This window comes from Mustela nivalis (genome assembly GCF_964662115.1).
Source record: "Mustela nivalis genome assembly, chromosome: 6".
NCBI lineage: Eukaryota > Metazoa > Chordata > Mammalia > Carnivora > Mustelidae > Mustela > Mustela nivalis.
In genome coordinates this window covers 11437740-11464784 of record NC_139025.1, presented here as the reverse complement: position 1 = coordinate 11464784, position 27045 = coordinate 11437740, and the positions used below count along the sequence as shown (strand labels likewise).

The 27045-nt window shown below is 36.7% G+C and overlaps 1 protein-coding gene across 15 annotated transcripts in view; it reads left to right on the top strand.

Annotated features, from left to right (window-relative positions):
* Window positions 1-1221: 1221 nt before the first annotated feature.
* Window positions 1222-27045, top strand: part of UNC79 (unc-79 homolog, NALCN channel complex subunit) — a 239117-nt gene continuing 213293 nt past the window's right edge. For 12 of the 15 annotated variants that reach the window (XM_082733276.1, XM_082733280.1, XM_082733284.1 and 9 more), the window contains exons 1-2: window positions 2378-2516; window positions 11336-11409. In XM_082733276.1, the coding sequence (XP_082589402.1) occupies window positions 2404-2516; window positions 11336-11409 (187 nt within the window). In that variant the 5' untranslated portion in view covers window positions 2378-2403. Of the gene's footprint in view, window positions 2332-2377; window positions 2517-11335; window positions 11410-27045 lie in introns of those variants that run through there. The other 3 variants (XM_082733285.1, XM_082733281.1, XM_082733275.1) reach the window with 3 other exon arrangements.

Sequence of the window (27045 nt, the reverse complement as noted above, 5' to 3'; positions counted from 1 at the left end):
TTGACGACAAATAGCAATTTTGGTAAGCAGGCCATGAGAGAGTAGTTTCCAATGAACAGCTGAAATAGCTCAGTTGGGAGAGCGTTAGACTGGAGAGAGTAGTTTCCAACCCATGCTTTGTTGCTTGTTTCTGGGTTATCCAAGACACCATTAATTTTTTTTTCTTCCCAATTACTGTTTTCTTTATCAAAGTCTCAAGCCTCCCGGATATTTCTGAATAAATTATTGAATTTTCTTTTATTATCTTTTTAAAGATTTATTTATTTGAGAGAGAGAGGAGAGTGGGGTGGGTGGGCAGAGAGAGAGAGAGAATACCAAGCAGACCCCCCCGCCCAACCCCATGAGCAAGGAGCCCATGTGGGGCTTGATCTCAGGACCAGAGCCAAAATCAAGAGTCAGATGCTTAACCGACTGAGCTACCCAGGTGGCCCTGAGCTTTCTTTTAATCACACAGAATGTTTGACATTTTCAGAGATTTATATTATATTCATATTTCCTTTCAGAATGATTCCAACTTTTTACCCAAAATTAACTCTTCACCATAATTCTTTACATCGTCACTTATCTTTGACTGAAGAATGAATTCTCTTTGAGATGTATTTTTGGGAATGAACAATGGTATAAGATGATCAGCCTGGTTAGCCAGACCAACCTGTCAATCAGTGAGTGAGGTGACATAGTCTAGTTGTGTATACACCCCAAACAGCTAAATCACTAACATTTTATGTACATTTTGGCCAATATTATGAAGCTTGGCCCTTTATATGTTATAATGGGCAATTTCCTTGCTGTCTAAAGACTTCTTTAGTTTACTCAGAAACATATTTTCTTGCTATGTGGTCACAGATTTTTTTTTCATTGTCAAAGATTTCTTTCGAATGTGTTGTACATATCATGTACAATTTAACATCTTTTCCCTAAAACAAGGATTGTTTTTTCTTTATTTTATTTTACTTTAAAAATTTTTATTTATTTAAGTCATCTCTACACCCAGTATGGGGCTTGAACTTGGGACTTCCAGACCAAGAGTCACATGCTCTTCCTGACTGAGCCCGCCAGGCGCCCCAAGGATTATTATTTTTCGGTAAGATGGAAAAACATTGATTTAGTCAGTGCAGTTATTTGTATTAAAAATAATTGGTCAACTCTTACAGTGTTATTTCCATAGCTTTTGCAAAATCAACTTGCTTTGATCACTGTTACCTTTCAAAAACTATTTAGGTTATTTGAATTGAGTATCATAATGGTTGGTAAATGTACAGTACTTTAATTTTAAAAGGATTTTTGCATCCACGATGCCATTTGATCTGTCCAATAATTCTTTAAGTGACAAAGCAGGTTTATTCTCATTTCACAGATGAAGAGCCCGAGGCTCGGGGAGATTAAAAGATTGGTCTTAAAATGAGTAAGTACTGGAACTGGGTCTTGAATCTGGTTCTTCTTGCCTCCCGAGTCCAGGCTCAGAACATCCGTTCACTCTGTTGTTGATTCTCTTAAGCATTTTCCTATTAATATGCATGATGCCCCTTTCAGTTGGTTGGCTTCGTTTGGTTTTCCAGCAGAGGGGCTTCCTAACGTTTCTGTTTCCATCCTGGGTGGTTGAAAGGGAGCACACCTAGCTTCCTTCTGTCTCGTCTTTCATTTTTCTTTTCTGTGGCCCTTCTAGCTTCACCCTCTGTGGAAATCTCCTCCTTCCCTAGCCCCAACTTCCAAAGTCTTCTCCCAGCCCCCAGGCAGTGGGACCTCCCATCCTAATCATCAGCAGGAGAGCCCATCAAAGAGGGGAGGCAGAGGGCACGGACCACAGCACGCCGGGAAGCCATGCTGAGGGTTACTTCTGCATTTCCTTCCTCGCGATCCTCAGGAGCGTCCTCGCCGCCCTCCGGCCCCGGCTGTCTCCAGCCCGCCCCGGATCCGCCTCCCCCGCCTTCCTCAGGGAGGTTGAAACCAAGCGTGGGACGCACCTGTGTCCCTCTCTGGTCGCCCCGTTGAGGCACCGGGGGCTGCTCCCGGAGCAGGATTTACAGGCCCGGAGAACGCCAATGGGAGATCCAAATGGTCGGGGACTCCGGCACTTTAAGAGGCTTTTCTCTGGGAAACACCCGTCCCCTCCGAGTGCCTTATGAATGGAAATACTCCTCCCCCGGTCGAGCCCATTTTCCCATTTCACCAGGAGCCGCAGCTTGCTCTCTCCTTTCGGTCTCCCCGCCCACATCAACGCGGGCAGCTCCAGGAGGGGACGGACAGGAAGCCTTTGGCCGCCTATTAAATCCCACCCATTTCTCCGGGGGCGATTTCCTAACCTTCCGGGACCGAATTCTGCAATTTGATGTGCGTTTTGTCCGAATGGTAGCGACACGGGCCTAAGGGAGGGGGAAAGCGAGGGGGTGGGGGGTGGGGGGTATGCGCTCTTTTCCTCGCAACATCGCTGGCGGAGCGAGGGAGCTCACACGACACAGATTTTGGGGCAAAGCCTTTCCATCTGGACAGCACCATGTCCACCAAAGCGGAGCAGTGTAAGTAGCAGCCGGCCCGGCGTTCCGGCCCGGCCTCCGGCTGGGAGCTATTGCAGTTGCGGCGTTTGCGGCTGCCGGGAGACCTTGGCATCGTGCTGGTGCGGGGGTGGGGGCTGAGGTTGGGGCGGGTGGGGGGTGGGGGGCGGAAGAGAAGGTGGGGGAGGGTGGACGTTAATGTCAACGCGGCGCTGTCCCTGGTGCTGAAAAATAATGCGGTCTTCCTCGGGCTCATGGTGGGGTTTCGCAAGACGGAAAGACCCTGGGAAATGAAATTAAAATGGGGTCATTCTCGGGAAAAAGAGGCCTCATATCTTTTAGATAAACATTTCAGTATCTCTTGTTGGAGTGGGGGAAGGGGGGCAGCGGCAAATCAGGGGCGGGGAACTGTCAGTGCAACCAAAGCCTGCCTGGCCTTCTGAGCATGCCCAGTTCTAGGTGCTGGAACCATAGGGGAGTTTGAGTCCGCAGTTTCCACTTCGGGTTGGAGAGGCGAGAAAGGAGAGAAGGGGGAGGGAGCCGGGAGTCAGGCAGAATTCTGGACCGGTGCGAGGAAAATCAACTCCCGAATACCCACACTAATGCAAAACTAAACACAACCGTAGGTTAAAGCAAGAGTTGGTGCTTTGCATGAAGGTGAAAGGGGCTCAGGGAAAATGATCTAATTATTCTTCCAAAGAGGTTTCCTTTGTAGGGCAGCTGACACAAACTATAACAAATAACAGGAGGGTTTTAGTTGTCTTAGTAATGATTGACTGTGTGTTTGGTTGGAAACAACCTGCAAACTCCTTGTATACAGAGGAAGTTTCTAATATGCTTCCTATAGCCTCTCTTATTGTAGTGCGCATTTGTAGGCCATTGGTATGTACTTGGTAGTTTGATTAATGTGAAACATTTTCCTGAGTGCTCTTGAGGGATCCAGGAAATTAAACTTATGTTTGTAAATAAAAGATGTTTTTGTTAAGCAATAAGTTTTAATTTTTAACAAATATGCCAGAACTTATTCATCTAATTGACTCTTGTTTCTTTCAAAGAAGTACACGGTTATGTTGATAATGCCATCCTGTCACTACTTAAAAGTATTTGTAATTCTTCTTTGGAATGGCTATTAAAGCCATTTTGTGAGACACCCAGAAGAGTAGTCTCAATATTTTGGGGCAGTATGTTTTATAGAATATGTATAAAGAGTGTGTCACTTATTCACCAGATAGATGAAATGAACTGAAGGCTCGTAGAATTGCCAGATTGATGGTTCATTAGAGATTATGCCCACCTACCATCCAGTGCTTGTACCTCTTTATAGTGTTATTTTTGGAATCTGGAACACCTGAGTTTGAATCCTAGTTCTGCCATTTACTGTTTGACCTTGAGCAAGATAACTGACTTCTTGAAACTTTATTTCCTCATTTGTAAACCTGGGTTAATAGTGATGATTGTTGTGATTATAAATGAAGGGATACACATAAAAGAATGAGTAGTGAGCATAGCCCATTGCAAGTATTCAATAAATGATAGTTATTTCCCTCCTAATAGTCTGTCTCTTCTAAATAGTTAGGTCTTTTTTGATTTTTGGGGACCATTTTCAAAAGTTAAATCTTAACCTCAAAGATAAATTTTGCTTCTGCAGAGCCTTTCAAAAAAATTGAATGCATTATATTCTGAGAAATGGTAACATAGTTGGAATCATTGTGAACTTCCCACTTGAGAATATCACACCCTTGAATGTTTTATTATAGTGTGTTGTTAAAAAACCCACCACCTGTCATTTGATTTTATGGTTATATATTACATAACTTCAGGTTAAAACCAGGAAGTGTTACTGTCTTCATTCTGTGTTTTCTCTTCCTTGTTATATTTTGAGATTCACTGGATGCTTTGTCTTGTCTCTTTCTTGGGCAGTTATTGCCAGGGTGAATAAAATCTACAAGTGGATTTGGTTGTGTAGTACAGGTAGTGTGTAGTGAAGAAACTATTTTAGAATTGTTTGTAAAACTGATTTTTTTTTTCCTCTGTAGGTGATGGGAAAGATACCACATTTGAAGCTAAAACATGTGGATTTGTGTTTTGTATGCCCTTCTGATTAATTGTGTGACATTGGACAATTAACTTAATACTTTTGTGCCTCAGAGTTTCCATCTATGAAGTAAGGAATAATAGTGTTAGTTGTTTTTGCTTAATCCTGTGTTGTGGAGGGCAAAGGAGGTAAATGGGAGTAGACTGTGAAAAGGATAGGGATGCTGTGAGTGTTTTTAGGTGTCTTTATTTAGAGTGAAGTTAAGAATTTCTCTTTTTCTCTCTCTTACATGCACTAACATGAATGGATTGTCACTCTAGTATACATTATATACCTGAAAATAGAGCAAAGACATGAAAAGGTGCATGGTTGATGTTCATGAAGGGTGAATACTTTTTAATAAAGAGAAGTTGCAGATCTGTGATATTTTATCTTTGGACTTGGTAGGAATATGGTTAGAAGGAAGGAGAAAGAGAAGGGAAGGCCACGGGATTTTTTTCCTACTGGATGTGGAGATCACCAGAACAGGAGGGAACAGAGTTTGTTTATCCTCTGCATTTAGGAGTATGCACAATACCACTTCCCTAAGGACAAGCAGGGAGAATTAGGTTTAATTTAATGTCAAAGTATTATTTCTATTTATTTCTATTATACTTCTCCCTGAGGGCTCTTGATGTAGGTAAAGATTTCACTGGTGCAGGAAGTGGACATAGTTTGGTTGAACCAGCAAGAGGAAGCACTTGCATTTTAACCCAAACAGATTACGTGATTTACCTTTGAAATCTGAAGTGTCACAGATATGTGAAAAATGATTTTATTATTATGTAGTGGTATTTTCTTGTATGAAATAAGTAGCAATAATGAAAGAGAGGTTAGTTTTAGCTAAGATATAGTTTGGAGCTGTTTTTATACATTCAGTCTGCTTCCTGTGTTATGTGCAGAACATCATAACAGAAGGTGAAATCTTCCTAGCAATTTCTTAGGCGATTGCACAGAGCTAAAACTTTTTTCCTCCAAATGCTTCTTTTTCTTACAAAGTTCACTGTAGTGAGAATGTTTTTGTAGTTGATATAGAATCTGAAATGAAAAGATAAGGATTTGTCATTCTTTTATTTGGAGTTATGAGAAGTCTACCTCCTTTCCCTTCCTCTGTCTTCTGAGAGTTAAAATTAAATAATCCAGAGTAATTTCTATGTGCTCTTTCAAAAAAAGCTTATTTTTAATAACAGCAGAAGTTAAGACTGGGAGTTCTAGAATCAGACTGTTGCCTAGCTATGAATCCTGGCTCTGCTTCTTGCAATTTCCGTGACCTTGGACAAGTTAACCGAACCTCCGTAAGCCTTGACTGCATTATCTATAAAATGGGGATAGTCCTAATGGTGAAGATTAAATGAGATGATCCATGAAAAGTGCATAGCACAGAATTCTGGCACACAATGGGGAGTTAATAGCTATTATTATCATCATTATCAAACATAAAATCTTGTGCTTGCTGCTAAAATGAGGATAATTATAAACTTGGATCTAGCCCCCAGCAGAAAAAAAAAATTATCATGATATTACTTAAATGGGATATGGGCTATTGGATTATATTTTATTCTCCTTTCCTTGTCTCTGAGTCCTTTCCAGCAATCAGCCCAACCCATTTTAGGCGGGAAGGAATCTGCATGGCAATTCCTTGGCTTTGTGTATCTAGCAAGGCACTGGCTAATCACCCAAACAGAACATTTCTAAAGCATTATGTGCCTATCCATCACCTTTTGTGGTTTGACAACAGTGTAGCAGTTGATAAACACAAATCACTTATATATATATCCATCAAAATGATTGTCAAATTTAGAAACCCTAACCTTGAGGTTAGAGTATAAGCTCAAAATGCCTAATTATAGAAATGTGAATATATGCTATTTTTAATGCATTTATCCTACTCAATATTTTATCTCAGTAACTAAAAATCCTTTTGATTATATGAAGAACAAACACTTTTAAGAGTAGAAATAATTAGCACTATGATTTGAAGTTGAACTTTGTTCTTTCTCATGCATCTTTAAGGGCTATGTTTAGAGAAATAATTTTAAAAATGTTTATGCACATTGTATTATTATATATAGAATACCACTATATTACTAATATTATAATAGAAAAGCACTGAGTAGCACTGCAACCTGCAGTCATTTAGAAATCTTGGCACAAAGACATTGCTAACTTCTTATATAGGAAAACTAGTTTTATTTATATATGCCAAAATTAGAGTAGGTTATTAATCGTATTTGTGGTAGCAAAAAGAGCACATGGCTTTAGCTCTTGTCTTATGTGATTTCTCTGCATCATTTGACAGTAGTTGCCACATTTTTTATTTAAGCTTTCCTTTTCTTCTCTCTTTTGTGGCTGTTCCTACTCAGATTTTTTCCCTTAGGGCTACTTTCTTCTCTTCACCCTTAATGAACAGGATTCTATCATTAGTTGCCCTCTCCCTTTTTAAAATCGTGAATATTCCTGATTTACTTTACTTTCATGGTATCAGTTATCACCTCTCTGTAGATGGCACCCAAATACAATTTTCTAGTCTAAACATGTCTCTTGAACCAAAGCCTCTATCTCTATCCTGGCATCCCGGAGGCATTTCAAACCCAAACTCACTGTCTGCCGCCTCAAGCTTGTACTCCTTTATGTATGACTCATTTTAATGAATAGCACCACCATCTACCCATTCACCCAAGTAAAAAAATTGGGAGTCTTCTTAAACTTCTTCTACTGTTACTACTATGCAACAAACTCACCAACCTTTGGTGATTCTAGTCCATGCAACTAAATTGCTGCCCAACTCTTCGATCTAGTTACATTGGATTTTTTTTAGTTCCTCCAATGCACCATGTTTTTTTTTTTTTTTTTAAATTAACATATAACGTATCATTTGTTTCGGGGATACAGGTTTCTTTTCCTCCATGTCCTCTTCTTTGCCTTTCTTTTGTTCAGTATTTAACTTGGAAGCCCCTCCTGACTGCCAGTCTTCTCTTGTAGGCTCCACTCATGTGCTCACACTGTATTGAATAATTTGTTTTCTTGTCAGGTGTCCTCATTTACTTTGTGTTGTAGACTGTATTATGTTCATTTCTGTGTCTCCAGTGTGCAGACACCATTGTCTAGTGCATAGTATATATGCAAAAAATCTGTTTCTTGAAAGTAAAAATGATTGAGGGTGAATTAATGTCTTTTATGAAGAAGGATTACATATCCAATTTTTGGATATCATTAATTTGAAGATTTCACATTTATGTTAGTGGGAGGTTCTGCATTAATACAATATGAACATAAACTGTATAGAATGCATGCTTTTCAAATGGATTTACAAGTAAATAAAAATATACTTTAAAAGTATGTAAAACATTTATTAAATCAAATTTTATAGTATTTATATAACAGGTTGCCCTTTTTCTGAACATTAATTGTGTTTTGTTTCTCAGCTAAAATTTTCTGTTATTATATTCAGCATAATAATTATGATTCTTAATTTGTAGACAATCTTGGCACACAGCCAACTGTTTTTCTTATGAAATAGAATATGAATATATTTGAAGTCAGGGACTTTTTATGCTGTAATTTGATGTGGATCCTTTGAAATACATTTGTTCAAGTTTTATGTATTGATAACTCAGCCAGTAAGTAGGCTTTAAGTTGGGATTTTCATTTTGTAGTATTGTGTTGCAAACCCATATGCATTTATTGCTTATATTCTGAAAATATATGGATAGCTGTGTGTAATGGGCATATATATTGGCTTAGAAAAGAGGTGTTTATTGCATGAAGAAGTACATTAAACAAAATGTAACCTTAACAATAAGCTTGCTTTTTGTAGTCTAAAAAACTCAACCATTTTATTTGGAATTTTTAGCTTTTTTCAATTCATATGTTATATTTCTGTCTGTTTTTTTTTCTTCTTTTGCAGTACCAAGCAATCTGTATTTCATCAACTTGCCCATTCTTTTATTCACCAAATACTTATTGGGGGTTTACAATGTGTCAGGCTCTGTAGTAGGCTCTGGAGGAGCTAACATTTAAGTACCCAGGGGGATCACACTTTGCTGAGATGTAGATATTCTCTTATCAGCTCTCCTTTGATATGCTGTTTAGGTCTCTAAAAACAATAGGAAATTGAAATGAATTTGTTATGACTTATTCACAGAAAGCCAGTACTTGCTCCTTGTGATTGTTGGTTATTATTTTTTTTCCTTGTTGAAGGCTTAAATTTTTTTTTTTTAAGATTTTATTTATCCATTTGTCAGAGAGAGAGGGAGAGAGAGTGAGTACAGGCGGACAGAATGGCAGGCAGAGGCAGAGGGAGAAGCAGGCTCCCCGCCGAGCAAGGAGCCCGATGCGGGACTCCATCCCAGGACGCTGGGATCATGACCTGAGCCGAAGGCAGCTGCTTAACCAACTGAGCCACCCAGGCGTCCCTGAAGGCTTAAATTTTTATAGAAAATCTTGTTAGAATCCCCCTCCTCAACTCACCATTGTTCTTATTTTTCAGGTTTTTCTGGTTATTCTTTTTCATTTTTCCAAATTAATTTTATGTTCAAGTTATTTATCTCAATGAAAAACCTGATGGCATTTTTATGAGTACCACATTAAAATTAGAAAATAACTTATTTAGGGAGAGCTAAAATCTTTAGGATATTGAATTTTACTGGTTAAGAACATGGTTTGCCTCCTTTGTTCGAGTTTTTTCATGCCTTTGTTTAGGGAGTACTTTTTAGAATTTTTTGTTAAGCTTACGTTTAGTATTTTATCTTTTTTTTTCTGTCACAATTGGAGTCTATCTTCCATCTTTTTTATATTTTTACATGAAGGCTACTGACTTTTGTATTCCAATTTTGTAACCTTACTTTATTAAATTGCTTTCTTTCTGTAGTGGTTTACCATTTATTTTGGGGGTTTTCAAGATATATAATCTGCAAATAGGAAATTTTATCCTTTCTTTTGTATCCAATTCTTCTGTCTCAAATTGCTTTCTCTTTCCCAATTGCATTGGTGAATATCTCCAGTACCATGTTAAATATGGCATAGTGAGTATTCTTGCCTTGTTTTTAATTTCCATAAGAGAACCTGTAGTACTTCTCTATTAAATAAGGTATTATTTGGGCCTGAGGTAATATATTAAGGAAGTATCCATCAATTTCTATGTTATTGAATATTTAAAAAAATCTGACTGGTGCTGAATTTTCTGTATCTATGGAAACTATATGACTTCTTTTAAATTTTTAATATGCTGAATTGGATTTTGTCATATTTGATTAATAATTTTTGCATTGATATTCATGAGTTAGATTGGTCCACAGTTTAAAAAAAAAACTGTCTGTCTGTCTGCCTATATTTATTTATCTATGTAGGGGGCAGGGGTTGGGTGTAGTTCTATTCAGGACCCAAGAACAATGTTATATTCACTATGGAAAATGAGTTTGGAAGTTTTCCTTCTTTTTTATGCTCTGGAGTAATTAAAGTAACACTGAGGTTAAGTTTAAGTTTGCCTGTGAAACTGTCTAGCATGGTTCTCTTTTGTAGTGGAATTCTTTTAACTTCTTTCTGTATTCCTTCTATGACCCTTGTTCTGTTTAGAATTTCTCTTTCTACTGGGGTCAATTTTGGTAAGTTACAATTCTCTAAAACATTATTCATTTCATTTAAATTTTCAAATTTGTACAGAATTATATGCAAGAGTCTTTTAGAACTTTAAACATTTTCTCTATTTTGACTTCCTTGTCATTGCTAATATTGTGCCTAAATTTTAAAGCTGTATATTTATGTTTTCTCAACCCCCACCCACCCCCACCTTCTTTTTTCTTGATTGAGTGAGTTAGCATTTTGCCCATTGTTGATTTCTTTTCTAAGGAAATAGTTTTGGATTTATGTATTCTACTTTTTTTTTTGGTTTCTGAATTAATTTCTGCCACTTATGATTAATTCTCCTTTTTCTTGATTTCTCTGTTTTATTTTGGTGTTCTCTAGAAAGCTTTTTGAGTTGGTGTTTATTTATTTTAATATTTCTGATATAGACATTTTATGCAATCTTTTTTTTTTTTTTTTTTTTTACTCTTTCTGTAGCTATAGCCTATGGATTCTGGTAACGTCAGGCGTTTATTATTATTGTCAAGAAGTTTGGCAATTTAATTTTGTATTTTGCTTTTGATCCAAGAGTTGTTTCAAGTGGAAGGAAATTTTTGTTTTTTCTTTTTAATTTTGTTACCAACTTTGTTTTTATTACATTATAATCTGAGGATGACATTTGCATTATTTCTGTTCTTTGGAACTTACTAAGGTTTTCTCTGCGGCCTAAGATTTAGTCAGTTTTTGTGAGTGTTCTTTGTGTACTTGAAAAGAAATTGTAATCTCTATTTCTGGGATTCAGATATTGATATAGATCTATAAGATCTATTTTGTTTATGTTGTTTAGATCTTCTGTGCCTTTATTAATTGTTAGTCTGCCTGATCTTGGATTGGGAGAGGTATGTTAAAGTCTATTATTAATGTGTTTTTGTCAGTTTCTCCTTGCATCTCTTGTAGGTTGCTGTTTAATAATGGCTATTGCTGTGTTGTTGGGTACATAAATATTAATAACTGTAATATCTTCATTGTGAGTTATAGGCTTAAACATTATAAAGAGTCCTTCTTTATATATTTTAATGCTTTGGGGTCTCAATTCCACTCTGTCAGGTATCAAGATTATGAAGCTTGTTTCCTTTTTATTTGTGTTTGCCTGATATATCTTTCTCCATCCTTTTATTTTTAACTCTTTTGAATCTCTTTGTTTTAGGTGTGTCTCTTGTATTCTGCATAGTGTTGGATTTTGCTTTATTAGCCAATCTGAAAATCCTTTTCTTTCAATAGGTGAGTTAAGCCCATTTACATCTATTGTTATTATTAATATATTTGCCCTCAGTTCTATCATATTGTTTTATTTTTATGTCTTTGTATCTACACTTTTTCATCATGCAGTGGGTTTTATCTGCTTGTTTGTTTCATTGGTAAACTTTTTATTAATTCCTTTATATACCATTAATCCATTTTTGGGGGGGTACTAATTGGGTACCTACATTAAACAACACTGAAATTATCTGATAACCTCTTCTTCCTTACTCCTACTCCACAATCTAATCTAAAGTAATATCCTTTTATTTCCAATTAATGTCTATTAGACAATCATATCCATTTGCACTCTTTATTTCCCCACCCCAACTGTTGATAGTTATCCTACATCTACCATATTCTCTCCTTTATAACCACAGTTTAGTTTTGTTCAACAGGTATATTTATATCTGATGAGCACCACTCAATTATATGTTACTGTTTCTCAGTTTTTTTAATTGTCTGGATGTCCTTTTCTAATAGATTCTTTCGGAAGGGCTCACAGGATCAATGTACCCCCAAAGTTTGGCAAGTTTATAGTAGTTTGTTTATAGTTTTGTACTTGGAGATCAGTTTGGTTAGATACAAAATCCTTGACTCATATTTCCTCTCCTTCAATATTTTGAATTGGTTACACTGTTTTTTTTTGTGGGGGGAGGTAGGCATTAAAAATTGTTGAAAAGTCTGGTGACAGTCTTGATTTCTTTTCCTTATGAGTCCCTTAGCCTTTTTGCCTGGTTGCCTAAGGTTTTTTTTTTTAATTTTCCTTTAAAGTAGGTTTAACTTTAATATGGTTTAGTTTAGCATGCTGAAATGATTGTGGTGTGTCTTTTCAATATGTAATTTCAAGATTTTTTTTTTTTAATTTTAGGAAAGTGTTCTGGAATTACAGTTTTAGTATTTATTTTGTTTTGCTGTTTGTAATCTGAGGATGACATTCTTTGTGCTCCCTCTCACTTTTTTTTTTTTTTTTTTTTGCTTATCTTCTATATGGATAACTTTCTGTTGAATATTTTAAAGTCTCTTTCTTCATTTCTTTTGAGTTTTTTAAGAATCACCCATATAATATGCTTTTATTATTCTATATGTGAACCAGCTTCATGGTGATTCCTCATGTGTATAGAAATACATTTATTTAACCCTTATTTGAAATGTCAAGTATAAATAAAAAATTGAAACTATTCAGTTGAATATTATCTTATTTCCCATAAATTCATACTTATACATTATAAGTAAGTACGGGCACCTGACTATGTCATTATAGCCTTCTAGTGTAAACATGCCAAAGTACCTATGTATTGGAATACATGTTATTTTCTACTTTTTGTTTTTCATGGAAATAATTATATATAAAAATATTCACCCATTTTCAAGGCATAGTTTAATGAATTTTGCTAAGTGTGTACAATAGTATAACCACCAGTCTAACCAGAATAAAGAACAGTCCCCTTCTCTTAAAAAGGTTCCTTGTGTGCCTTTGCTCTTTTTTTTTTTTTAATTAAATTTTAGTTGACACACCACATTACATTAGTTTCAGGTGTACAACATAGTGATTTGACAAGTTTATATGTTATTTTGTGCTTACCACCAGTGTCACTACCGTCTGTCACCGTATAATGCTATTACAGCACCACTGACTATATTCCCCATGCTGTCCCTTTTATTCTGACTTATTCATACCATAAATGAAAGCCTTTATCTCCTACTTCCCTTCTCTCATTTTGCCCATCTCCCCTATTCCCCTTCCTTCAGCTTGTTCTCTGTATCTGTGGGCCTATTTGTGCTTTTTGTTTGTTTTGATTTAAAAATTCCATGTATTAGTGAAATCATATGGTATTTTTCTTTCTCAGTCTGACGCAATTTATTTAGCATAATACCCTTTAGGTCCATTAATATTGTCACAAATGGCAAGATCTCATCCTTTTATATCACTGAGGAATATTCCTGTGTGTGTGTGTGTGTATGGCATCTTCTTTTTTAAAATTTTTATTGACATATAATGTATTATTTGTTTCAGGTATACAGGTCTGTGATTCATCAGTCTTACACAATTCACAGTGCTCACCATAGCATATACCCTCCCCATGTCTGTCACCCAGCCGCCCCAACCCTCCCACCCCCTCCACTCTAGCAACCCTCAGTTTTTTTCCTGAGATTAAGAGACTCTCATGGTTTGTCTCCCTCTCTGGTTTCATCTTGTTTCATTTTTTCCTCTCTTCCCTTATGACCCTCTGCCTTGTTTCTTAAATTCCACATGTCAGTGAGATCATATGGTAATTGTGTTTTATGACTGACTTATTTTGATTAGCATAATACCCTCTAATTCCAACCATGTCATTGCAAATGGCAAGATTTCATTTTTGATGGCTGCATAATATTCCATATTGTGTGTGCACGTGTGTGTGTGTGTGTGTGTGTGTGTGTGTGTATGTATATTCACATCTTCTTTAATCCATTCTTCTATTGATGGTCACTTGAACTGCTTCCATATCTTGGCTATTGTAAATAGTGCTGCAAAAATATGGAGTGAATATATATTTTTGAATTAGTGTTTTTGTTTCCTTTGGGTAAATAACTGGTAGTGGAATTACTGGACTGTATGATATTTCTGTTTTTTATTTTTTTTGAGGAATTTCCGGTACTGTTTTCCATAGTGGCTGCACCAATTTATCTGCACCTTTGCTTTCGACCCCCTTCTTCTATGCCTGGTCCCAGGCAGATACTCGTCTGCTTTCTGTTGCTGTAGCATTGGGTCTTCTAGAATGTATATAAATGGAATAATTCAGAACATAGTCTTCTGCTTGACTTCTTTTATTCAGCATAATGTTTTTGAGGTTAATTCATGTTGCATATATTAATATTTTGCTCCTTTTTATTGCTCTGTAGTATTCCATGATATGCATATAGTATTTGGTTGTTTTCAGGTTTTGGCCATTACAAATAATGTTGCTAATAGTACTTGCATACTTATTTTCATGGGGGCATTTTTTTTTTAAATTTCTCTAGAGTGAATATGTAGGAGTAGAAATGCTTGACAGTATGGTAAATGAATATTTAATGTTGTAAGATATTGCCATATTGTTTTTCAAAATGGCTGTAATATTTTGCATTCCCACCAGTAATGTAGGAAGGAGTTCCTTTTGTCCCACATCCTCATCAACATTTGGTATTGCTTTGGTATTAACTTGAATTTTTTCAATGGGTGTTTGTAGTGTAGTGGTACCTCACTGGGGTCTCCATTAGCATTTATCTGAGGACTAGTGATGTTGAACAGCTCTTATGGGGCTTTTGACCATTTGTATATCTTCTTATGGGACATGTCTCTTTCAATCTTTTGTCACTTTTTATTAGATTTTTGGTCTTTTTATTGAGTTATAGGAGTTGTTTATATATTCTTTGTACAAGCTCTTTGTCTTGAAATATTTTGCTTCCAGTTTGTGCCTTACCTTTGTGTGTTCTTAATTGTGACTTTTGAGAAGTAAAACTTTCAGATCATGAAGAGCATTTAATCAGTTTCTTTCTTTTATCATTTGTGCTTTTGGTATCCTGTTTAAGAAATGTTGGCCTCCCTGAATGACCCAAAGGGTTTCTCCTAGAAATATAATAGTTTAATTTCCAGCATTTAGGTCTGTGAACATTTTGAGTCGATCCTTAGCAAGAGGTAAGTTATGAGGTTCATTATTTCCATATACAATATCCAATTCTTCTAGCACCATTTGTTGTAGAAATCATCTTGTTTCCATTGAATTATGTTGGTACTTTTGTTGAAAATCAACCAGTCCTATGTGATTGGGTCTGTTCTAGAGTTTATTCTGTTTATTCACTTATATGTCTATCCTTATGCCGGTGACATACTCTGTTACTGTAAATTTATAGCAAGGCTTGAAGTCAAGTAGTATAAGTCTTCCAACTTTATTCATATTCTTACAAAGTATTTTAGTTATTTTAGGCCCTTTTCTTTCTATGTAAATTTAAAAACCAACATGTCATTTTTTTCAAAAGAAACTTATTTGAATTTTAGCTCAGCTTGAGGGGGATTACTATTCTTGGAACACTGGATTTTCTGATCATATGTATGGAATCATGTATGTGCACTTATTTAGGCCTTGTTTAATTTCCCTTTGTAATGTTTTGGTGATAGTCACATTCATTAAATTTATTCCTCAGTATTTTTGTGGAGTTGTTTTATTTTCTGATTATTTGGTGGTTAGTGTAGAGAAACACAGTTACTTTTTCTATGTTTATCTTATATTCTACACTGCTGCAATGCTCATTAGTTATTAGTCTGGTAACTTTTTTGAGAGGGTTACTTAAGGTTTTCAACACACACCATTATGCTTTTTATTTCTTATTGTCTTATTGCACTGGCTAGGACATCCAGAACAATGTAAATGAAAACTATGTGAGTAGACATCTTTGCTTTGTTATTGGTCTTAAGTAGAAAACTTTGAACCTTTCACTACACACACACACACACACACACACACACACACACACATTTTAGATTTTATTTATTTATTTGACAGGGAGATAGCACAAATAGGCAGAGTGGCAGACAGAGGGCGGGGGAAAAGCAGACTCTCTGCTGAGAAGGGAGCCCATCATGGGTTTCCATCCCATGACCCTGGGATCATGACCTGAGCTGAAGGCAGCTGCTTAACTGACAGAGCCACCCAGTTGCCCCTAGCCTTTTACAACATTAAACCAACCTTGCATTCCTGAAATAAATCAATTCTGGTCATTATGTATATCTTTAAAAAATGTTGTACTCCATTTGCTAATATTTTGTTAAGGGTTTTTCTCTCTATGTTCATGATGGATGTTGGTCTATAGTTTTCTTGCAGTATTTGTTTGGTTTTGGAATCAGTAAAATTGTCCTCATAAAATGAACTGGGAAGTGTTCTCCTTTTCCATATTTTTTGGAAAGAGTTTGTATAGAATTGATACTCATTTTTCCTTAAATTTTTTTTTTTTAAGATTTTATTCATTTATTTGAAAGACAGAGATCACAAGTAGGCAGAGAGGCAGGCAGAGAGAGAGAGAGAGGGAAGCAGGCTTCCTGCGGAGCAGGGAGCCCGATGCGGGGCTCGATCCCAGGACCCTGAGATCATGACCCGAGCCAAAGGCAGCAGCCCAAACCACTGAGCCACCCAGGCGCCCCATTTTTCCTTAAATTTTTGATAAAATCCACAACTGAAGCCACTGGGCCTGAAAGATGTTTTTCTTTTCTCTTTTTGTGGGAAAGTTTCAAATTTTAAATGCACTTTAATTGATTTGAAGGTGTTTAAGTTTTTTATAATTGTTGTTCTTTTTTACAGTTTTGTTCTTTGTGTCTCTCAAGGAATCTGTTTTGTCCATTTGTCAAATTTGTTAGTAGTCCATTTATTGGCATGAAGTTATTTTAGCAGTCCCTTTTATCCCTTTATCCTTTTTTATATCTGTCTTACATTTCTGATATTGGCAATTTATATCTCTGTTGTTTTTCTTGACTTGTGTGGTTAGAGGTTTATCAATTTTATTGATCTTTTCAGAGAACCGACATTTGGCTTTATTTTCTCTAATGTTTTCTGTTTTCTATTTTATTGATTTCTGCACTTAATCTATATGGTTTCCTTCCTTTTATTTGCTTTGGATTTAATTTGCTCTTCTTTTTCTAGTTTCTTAGAGTGAGAGCTTGTATTTATTGATTTGAGACCTTTCTGCTGTTCTAACATAGGCACGTAAAGCCACAGATTTCCTTGTATACTTTGCTTCAGCTGTACTCCACAAATTATGATAGGTTATATTTTCATAATTGTTCAGTTCAAAATATTCTCTAACTTATATTGTAATTTTTCTTTGAACTCAAGTTTCTTTAGTATTGTGTTAATTTCCAAATATTTGGGATTATTGCTGGTTTTTTTATTTATTGTTTTTGAGTCCTAACTTAATTCTATTTTTGTCAAAGAACGTAATCTGTATAATTTCAATCTTTTGGCACTAATTAAGACTTGTTTTATGGTCCAACATGTGGTCCATGTGTACTTGAGAAGAATGAATATTCTACAAGTTGAGTGATGTGTTCAAATCTATGCCCTCGATGTTTGTCTGTTTTGTATCAGTTGCTGATAAAAGCATATTGCAGTTTTTAATTATGATTATGAAATTGTCTATTTTTCCCTTTAAATCAGTCAGTTTTTGCTTCATGTATTTTGAAGCTCTATTATTGGGTTTGTACTTATTTATGATTATGTTTTCTTATTGAATGTATTTTATCATTATAAAGTATCTTCTTTATTTTTATTAATATATTTTGTTTTGAAATCTATTTATCTGATATTAATAATGCTACTCCAGCCTACTTCTATTTACTGTTTGTGTGGCATATATATCCCATTCCTTTCCTTACAGTCTTTTAAAATTTCCCTTTAGCTTCTTAAGTATTGTCTTTCACATTTTTTTTTAAAGATTTTATTTATTAATTTGACAGAGAGAAATCACAAGTAGACGGAGAGGCATCCAGAGAGAGAGAGACAGGGAAGCAGGCTCTCCGCCAAGCAGAGAGCCCGATGCGGGACTCGATCCCAGGACTCTGAGATCATGACCTGAGCCGAAGCCAGCGGCTTAACCCACTGAGCCACCCAGGCGCCCCTGTCTTTCACATTTTTAAGTAAAGTATGCCCTAGTGATTAGAATGTACAGGGTCCCTGGACGGCTCAGTGGGTGGAGTGTATGACTCTTGATCTCCAGGTTTTAAGTTTAAGTCTCATGTTGGGTGTAAAGATGACTTAAAAATAAAATCTTAAAAAAAAGTTTAGAATGTACATTCTTAATTTTTCACAGTTAACATATAGTTATGTACAACATTACTTAATATATAGAAATCTTGCAACCTTAGAAGCTTATATCATTCTTCATTTTATGGTTATTAAAGGTAATACATCTACATTTGTTATATACCCCATAAGGCAATGTTATGATTTTACTTTTAAAGTTCTTTGGTTATAAAGAAATTAGAAAGAAAAAGAGAATGCACTCTTTTGCATTTACCGAGTTTTGCTATGTCCAGTGCTTTTTACTATTTTCTGAAGAGTCAGGTTTCTATTTGGTATCATTTCTCGTCAGTCCCAAAGCTTTCTTTAGCTCTTTTTGTACTGCAAGTTTGCTTGTGACAAAATTTCTTAGATTTCTTTTGTCTGAAAATGCCTTTATTTTGTCTTCATTCTTGAATAATATTTTTATTGAATATAAACTTCTGATCTGACAGGTTTGTTTGTTTTTTTCCTTTCAGTACTTTAAGGATAATATTTCATCTGGCCTTCATGTTTCAGAGGGGGATTTAGCCATCAATCCCAACAGGTCTATATTATTATGTACGTAATATATTTTTTTTCTCTTCCTCCTTTCAAGATACATTGTTTATCTTTGGCTTTCAACAGTTTGAATATCATACAGGTTCCTACTGCCGTAGGAAATCTTTGGCTGTTATTTCTTCATATATTTTTATGCCTCATTCTTTCTGTCTTCTCCTTCCAATTACACATTCATAATTATACAGTGTAATATTATCTAATAGGTCTCTGAGGCTCTGTTCATTTTCTTCCCCCAGTCTTATTTTTCTTTATTTTCTCCATTCTTCAAACTTGCCCTGTTGATCTATTTCCAAGTTCACGCACTCCCCTTTGTCATGTCCATTTGGCTGTGAAGTCTATGCAGTGAATTGTTTTATTTCAGAAATTCTATTGTTCAGTTCTAGGATTTCCATCTTGGTTTTTTTTTTTTTTTTATTGTTTTTATTTTCCTGCTGGGACTTCTTATTTCTCTGATGAGAGTTTCATGCATTGAAAACATGTTTTGTTTTACTTCATCGAGGATAGTTATAAAACAGTGGCATATACCTTGCCTGTTAGTTCCAACATCTGTTTCATTTCATGATAGAACTAGACTGATTTTCTTTTCTTCTCAGAATGTGTTTCATTTTCTTGGTTCTTCGTACGTAGGATTATTTTGCATTGTGTCCTGGACATTATAAATGTTCAGTTGTGGGTACTTTGGATTTTGTCATTTCCCACTGATGAATAGTGTTTTTTGTTGTTGTTGTTGTTGTTTGTTTGTTTTAATTTTAGTGGGTCCTTTTCTTGGCTGGACTTGGACTGCAGACTGTGTCGCTTATGCAGTAACTTCTTATTCTGTTCAGGTCTTTTGCCTCTGAGTATGCTGCTTTGAGTCTGCTTTGTATCTGTGGTTCAGGTGTTAATCAGGGAGGTGAATATTTGGAGTTTGCAGGTCCCCTGTCCAGCTCTTTCTCTGGTGGAGCTCTCCTTCTTGCTTCCCACAATTCACGGTTTGCCAGTATTTCTTTTCTTCTCTGGTTCCCCAGGCAAGAAAGATTGTGGGTTTTCTGTGTCTCCCTTCACCACTGTGCAAGCTACATGGACTACACTGAGCCCCAGGCTAAAAGCCAAGATGATGGGAACTTACTGGTTTAGCTGCCTGTCTTCTCTTCTTGGCAACTGGTAATCTCTAGCAGACTGTGTCCAAGTCTGTCCCTTCTCCTGTAACTTCAGGCAAGTTTTTTTCCCCCATTATGTCTAAGCTTTGTAATTGTTTTCTGTGAGAGGAAGAGGAATTGCTGGAGAGGTTTATTTGATCACAACCCAAAGCCACTTCTTTTTAATTTTTAAGAATCTCTCCTTTCCATGTTTTATTTTTTATGCATTATCCACTGTGTGTGTTTATTTCTGTGTTTCTACTGGTTTAGTCTTCATTTTTAAAATGTCTTTTCTTTTGGGTGCCTGAGTGGCTCAGTGGGTTAAGCATCTCCAACTCTTGATTTCGGCTCAGGTCATGATCTTAGGGTCTTGAGACTGAGCCCATTGTGGGGCTCTGCGCTCAGTGGGGAATCTGCTTCTCTTTCTCTCTTTCCTCTGCCCCTAACCCAGATTGTGCACACATGCTATCTCTCTAAAATAAATAATTAAATCTTAAAAAAATACAGGTACAAAAATATTTTATTTCTAATTCTCTCCAGAGTTCTTTCACCATTTTCAAAATCTCTCTTTTTTTCTGATCACCTAATTTCATTGTGTTCAGTAACACAGCTCAATTTCCTTTAGCTTATTTTGAAATTTTGGGTTACAGTTTTCATCTCTTTAGTGCATATGTTTCTGGTCCTTCTTCCCTTTTCCTATGATAAATTCATATGGAATTTTCTGTTGTTCATTTTTCAAGCAAATTATTCGTATAATTTCAGGAGGGAGAGGAGGGGTCAGGATAACTTTAGGGGTCTTGTTTTTGTTTTGCTTTTACAAAGTGATACAAAATATCCCCATGTACTTTCTGAGAACTTCTTTGCTTGGTTCCCATCCCCACTTTTATTTGGACTTTCTTTCTCTTTTGTTTTGCATCTCTGCATCTCACAGCTTTGCAGTGTTCAGTTGGAATTCTATTTCCAGCAGTTTCTCCTGAGCACAGAGCTTTATCTTGAAGGTAGCCTTGGTTTGTTAGTGTTTAGAACTGCAACTCTGTCCCATCATCACTGTCAGATCTTATCACCTGAAGACCAAACACCCTTCTTGCTTTGACTTCAGTTTTCAGATTGAGCCATCACATTTTCTAGTGAGTATCTGTGGACATTTTGGGAGTTCTCATGTCTAGAGGACTTTCAGACGTTTCTTTTGGGTCCTCCAGTATGGATGCCAATACCATATGGGCATGTAGCTGTCCGACTTGCTTCATGGGGCCACTTTGCCACCCAATTTTGTTGTAGATATTGTCAGCCAGTCTGTGGGTTTGTCATCCTCATTGATCTGCTGCTTTTAGTGAGAGACTTGGGTTGATTCAACAACTTGTGTTGTTATTGCATTCTTCCCAGAATCTTCCTCTTTTGACATACTTAACCTGATTTTTAAAAAAGATTTTATTTATTTATTTTGAGAGAGCGCATGCACACAGGTAGGGGGAGGGGCAGAGGCAGCGGGAAAGAGAGAATCTCAAGCAGGCAACACACTCAGCACAGAGTCTGATGTGGGGCTTGATCCCACAACTGTGAGACATGAAATCTGTGAAGCTGATGAGCTTCAGTGAAAACTGTGAGCTGAAATCAAGAATTGGATGCTTAATTGACTCAGCCACCCAGGCGCCCCACCTTACTTTTTTTTTTTTTTTTTTTTTAGCCCTGTTTTCTGGTATTAAAATCCATTCCTTGAAAAAAATGACTGTTACTTTTAGAACCAGGCTGTGACTTTTCATCCACTTTCTATGCCTGTGTCAAAATGAAGTTTCAAGAACCTGTTTACTCTTTCTTTATCCTTGTTGCCATTAAGAGAGGACCAAAACCTGTAAATATGGGAATGTCCACATCAATGGCAGTATTGTGCTTTCCTTTTACTAGTGGGTTTGTGTTTGCTTTTAAATTTTTTGAAATTAAATAATACAGTGTTTATATACACTATATACATATTCAGGGGATAAAATTATAACCAAAGCCAAGAGACTATCTAACAGAAGTGTTGGAAAAGTATTGACCTCTGTGATGAGTGAGGGGGATGAAATTAGAGCTGGATACAGGAAAGTACAAGGAATGGACTGCCTTTTAATCTGGGTGGTTGGTACATGAGTATATATTATTCATTTGAAATCGTATGCGGAATTCTGCGCCGTCTCTCCTATCACGAAGATAAACCAAACAGAGTGTCTGGGACACAGTGTGATTTCGGTATCCTTGAGAGGCCCTCCTGGGGACATCACTGAGCAAGGTCAGGAGAGAGCTTGTCCAAGGAAAGCAGGGCTTACCATTGTTGGAAATTTGGGTGGACGTGGCAGTGTGTGCCAAGTACTGGACTTTTGGCAAAAATGTGATGAGGGAGTGGGTTACTCTGTATTTTTTACTTAAGATCAATATGTCTCTCGCTAGTTCTCAGGAGTAGGTCGAGGAAGAACACTTCTTTGGGAATAAAATGAGTGTCCTTAGCTGTTTCAGGAGACTGTGGAAGAGTATAGGAACTTCACTGACTCAAGAACAAAGGGAATCTGGGCTATAGTCCCTCAGGCATTCTGCTTTGGGTCAAAAATCCAGTATATGGGCTGTGGGGCTCTTGGTGATGACATCTTTGAACAGTCTGTCTCTTGAACAACATATAGTGCTTTCATACTGACTGATGGCCCTTTGTGCTCATGCACAACCAGGTCTTTCCCAGGAGAAAAGATGTATGGGAAATACATTTTTTGAAACCACGAATGTCTAAACATCCTTAATTGTTGATTTATAGTTTGCTCTACTTTGCAAGTATTTTTTTTTTCAGAGTTTTAAAGGCTTTGCTTCATTATTTGTCTTGCTTCCAGTATTGCTTTTGAGAAATCCAAAGCTCTTCTGATTTGATATGAATTTTAAAAAAATCTTTAAAAGTCTGTAGGATATTTCTCCTGTCACCAGTTTCTGACATTTCACTATGATATGCCTTGTAATGTGCCTATTTTTATTTATTGTCATGGGTCTTTTTAATCTGTCATTTTCTAAAATTTTCTTAACCAATATTGTTAATGATTTTAAACCCATCCGATTTTGCTATTGCCTTTTCCTGGATTTCCTTTATTCTGATGTTGGACCTCCTGGATTAATCATTTTTCTCTTATTTTGTCTCTTTCTGCTATACTTTGGAAAAATTTTCTCAACTCTATCTTCTAGCCCTTCTGTTAATAATTATTTATTTCCTAGATTGTGTTTTTTAATTTATAAGAACTCTCTTTTGTTCTGTTCTGTGTATTTTTTTTTATAGCACCTCAGCATTCATTCATGAGTAGAGCCTCTAATCTTTCTGATAATAATAAGTTTTGTTTTTTTTCCACAGTTTTTCTTCTTTGGGCCATTTGGTGGCTCAGTGGGTTAAGTGTCTGCTTTTGGCTCAGGTCATGAATTCAGGGTCGTGGGATCGAGCCCCGCATCCACCTCCACACTCAGCATGGAGTCTGCTTCCCACTCTCCCTCTGTTCCCCCCAACCCTTGCTCATGCTCTCTCTCTCTCAAATAAATAAATAATAAATAATTCTTTAAAAATAAAAAGTCTTAAAGCTTTTCTTCTTCTACATAGTTTCTCTTTCTCCAAGTTGGTTTTTTATTCTTTCTGGTATGTCTTCCAATGTTAGATGGTTGGCCATTCTTTGCTATCTGCTCATGGTTAAGAGCTGGGACTACAAAGCTAACCTGTACATATTGGTGAGCTATTTATTGGGGGAGCCCCTCATATCACAGTCTATCTTCAGATCTTTCCTCTTTGATTGGTCAGATTCACAGAAGGAAGGAGGAAAAAGAAGAGGTTTTCCATTCCTCCAACCTGAAAAGTGAGGGTCTGACTGCTAGGTGTTGGGGAGTAGGGGTTGGTTTGGTTTTGTGTTCTGTATTCACACTTCATATAGCCACCACATTTCCTAGGGATAGGTCTGTTGCTCTGGTCTTCAACTGGGTTTGGTTTCTTCCATTCCAGAGACCCTCTGGTGTATATTCTCTTTGGGTAATATACTTCAGATCTACTGAGTTAGGGAGAGGTACTCTCTCCGGGATGAAGTAGGGGAGAAAATGTAAGGACCCAGGTGCTTCTTAAATAGCCTTCAGCCACTCCCTCTTGTTTTAGCTCCCATTCCTGCCCCACGCCTCCAGGGCCTGAGCCATCTGGTACTGCCAATTCCAGCCTTTTGAGAATTCTGAGATGCACATCACTGGACCTCAGCTTCCCTTGCTGCTGGCCTGGAATTCTGCCAAGTCACTTGTTAACCTGTCTACTGGCTTTCAAGCTTTTAGAATTACATTTTTGAGTGTCTTGTTGTGTATTGTCCCTTTCTTCTTGTCTTTAAAAAATCCTTTTAGGGGCACTTGAGCAGTGCAGTTGGCTAAGGGTCTGACTATTGGTTTCAGCTGAGGTCATGGATGATCTCAGGGTGGTAGATTTAGCACCATGTCAGGCTCTGTGCCCAGTGCTGAGTTTGCCTCAGGATTCTCTCTCTCTCCTCCTCTGCCTCTCCCCACTGCTTGCTCTCTTTATGTCTCTTTCTTAAATAAATAAATCTTTAAAAAATCCTTTTACTGTAGTTTAGTGCATTCCAGGTATTATGATTTGGATGGTTGCGTTCACTTTGTGGTCTTAACCCAGAAACTTCCTCCCATTTTTTCATGTCCAGCATCTTGTCATTCTTTTTTTTTTTTTTTTTTAAAGATTTTATTTATTTATTTGACAGAGAGAAATCACAAGTAGATGGAGAGGCAGGCAGAGAGAGAGAGAGAGGGAAGCAGGCTCCCTGCTGAGCAGAGAGCCCGATGCGGGACTCGATCCCAGGACCCCGAGATCATGACCTGAGCTGAAGGCAGTGTCTTAACCCACTGAGCCACCCAGGTGCCCGCATCTTGTCATTCTTATTTCTTAACTTACATATAATCTTTTCTGAGGGGACTCCCAAACCACCTTACGTAAGGAAAGCATTCCTGTCGCCGCCTTTGTTCTCTGTTGTAGCTCCTTGTATGTTTTTTTTCCCTTGTGTGTTTCTTTTGTGTGTGTGTGTGTTTCTTTATAGATGTTTGGAACAATTTTTTGCCCTCCTGATTTATCTTTCACGCTTTACTATAAGCATCATGAGCTCAGAGTAGCTGTTTCATGTACTATTAGATCCCCAGGATTTGGCACATCATTGACCCCCAAGGAATATTTACTGAATGAGTAAAGGTACAAATAATGTGTAGACGGCATGATTTAAAAGAATTGATGGTAAATTCTTTTTTTTTCATACTTAGAAAAAAGAAGGGCAGGGTGAATAAATTAGCACGTATCTTATCGGCTTGTTGTGAGGTTTACAGAAGTTAAAAGGCTAAGATGCTTAGAATGGTGCCTGTCACGTTGTGAAAGAGTCTCTAAAGAGTTACAATTTTATATTTAATTGTTCAGTTTTGGTCAAGTTAGAGCAAATGTTGCATGGTGGACTGAATTATTCTTGAGTATTATATCATATATTCTGAGTCATAGCATGTCTGAATTTGAACTCCTGATCGGTCGTGAATCTCAGCTTGGACTTAGAGCTGTCACGGAAGACAATGTACTTTAACAGGAAAGCAGGATCCCAGGTATTCCCAAGTTTGTCCCACATAACCAGATATTTGCATTTCAAGACAGTGCTGTCTATAATTCATCATCTTCTTTAGGCAATTCTGAGATATCTGTATCTTCTCAGGCAGTATCATTTATTTTTGGTGCAATCATTTTGCTTTGAAATGGAGCCACATTGATTGGATAGATGGTTGACAATTCAGATGTGTCTTAGTATTGCACTTAGATGTAGAAACTTAAAGTATGATTCATAGTCATCAGCCTCTGTTTATATCTCTGAAATTATTTAATTTCTACTGAATAGCTCCTCAGTTCCTGAAAAATCTATGATTATAGAGAGCTCAGTGCAGTTTAGCAGTGAGAGATTAAAACATTCTCTAGTTTTCATCTGCTAAATCTGTGTTTGGATTTATACTTCCTTGAACAAATCAGTAATACTCCTGTTTCTCCCCACCCCCAACCTTGCAGTTTCAAGTACAGTCTTTGGATGTCTTGTCACACCAGAAGGAAGGTGTAGGTTTGTGAGTCACTCTTTGGATCGGGTAGGAAGTTCTTAAAATTTGACCTCTTTGGTTCTTCAGTTTTGAAATCTTGATCTGAGGAGGTTACCCTAGAAACTTTAAAGAACAAACTTCTGTAACCTAACTTGATTGCATTAAAATAAAATAGAGCTCCATATTCCATGTCAAACCATTGCTAATACCATGAAACACTCAGTGTGAAGCACTGTCTTTATCATTTTCCCCAGCACATCATGAAATTGGACTTTCATGGTTCCTAGAACAAGCTCTCCTGACCAGTAGTGCAATAGACACTAGAACAGTAGTGTTCTCTTTCGACTCAAATAAATTGTTTTCCCCCTTTTCTTCACTCTAATTGTCCCATTTCTGGAAAATGAAGTATTTCCATGTTAGACTTTATCCAGGTGGGGAAAAAAAAGACTTTCCAGTTGGCAAGTGGATAGGTCTCACTAACTTGTGCATAAAAGCATGATTTTATGTATTTATGTGTTGTTTTTTTTAAATGTGCTAAAAGATATATGGTGGGCCACAACTAGTTCAGTTGTTTCTCTTTATAGGTGACATGTCAGAAGGTGGTTTTGTCATTTATCTCCTATGTGATCTTAGGCAAGTTACTTAACCTCTCCAAAGCTTTGCTTTTCTCATCAGTAATATGGGGATAATAATAATTAAAAAATAATAAGATAACTATTATTTTTGTGTTTATGTCACAAAGTAAATGCTTAGGATTTGGAATTATTATTGGGATTATTGTGACCAGTGGAATGAGGATTATGACTTTTCTGTTGTTGATTTATCCTGCCTGGCACATAGTGAGTGTTCAGTCAGTATCTGATAAACAAACAAGTGAGAGTACTGATACCTTTTCCTTCCCCTTTGCTGCTTGACTTTTACTTGATGTCTAAAGTTCTCTATAGCACCTGATATATTGTTTCTCACAAGTTAGTTGCTCAAAAATGTAACTGAATAATGCCTATGGAAATGCTTTGAAAAATGTAAATGGCTATGCTAAAGGTAATTGTTGATGA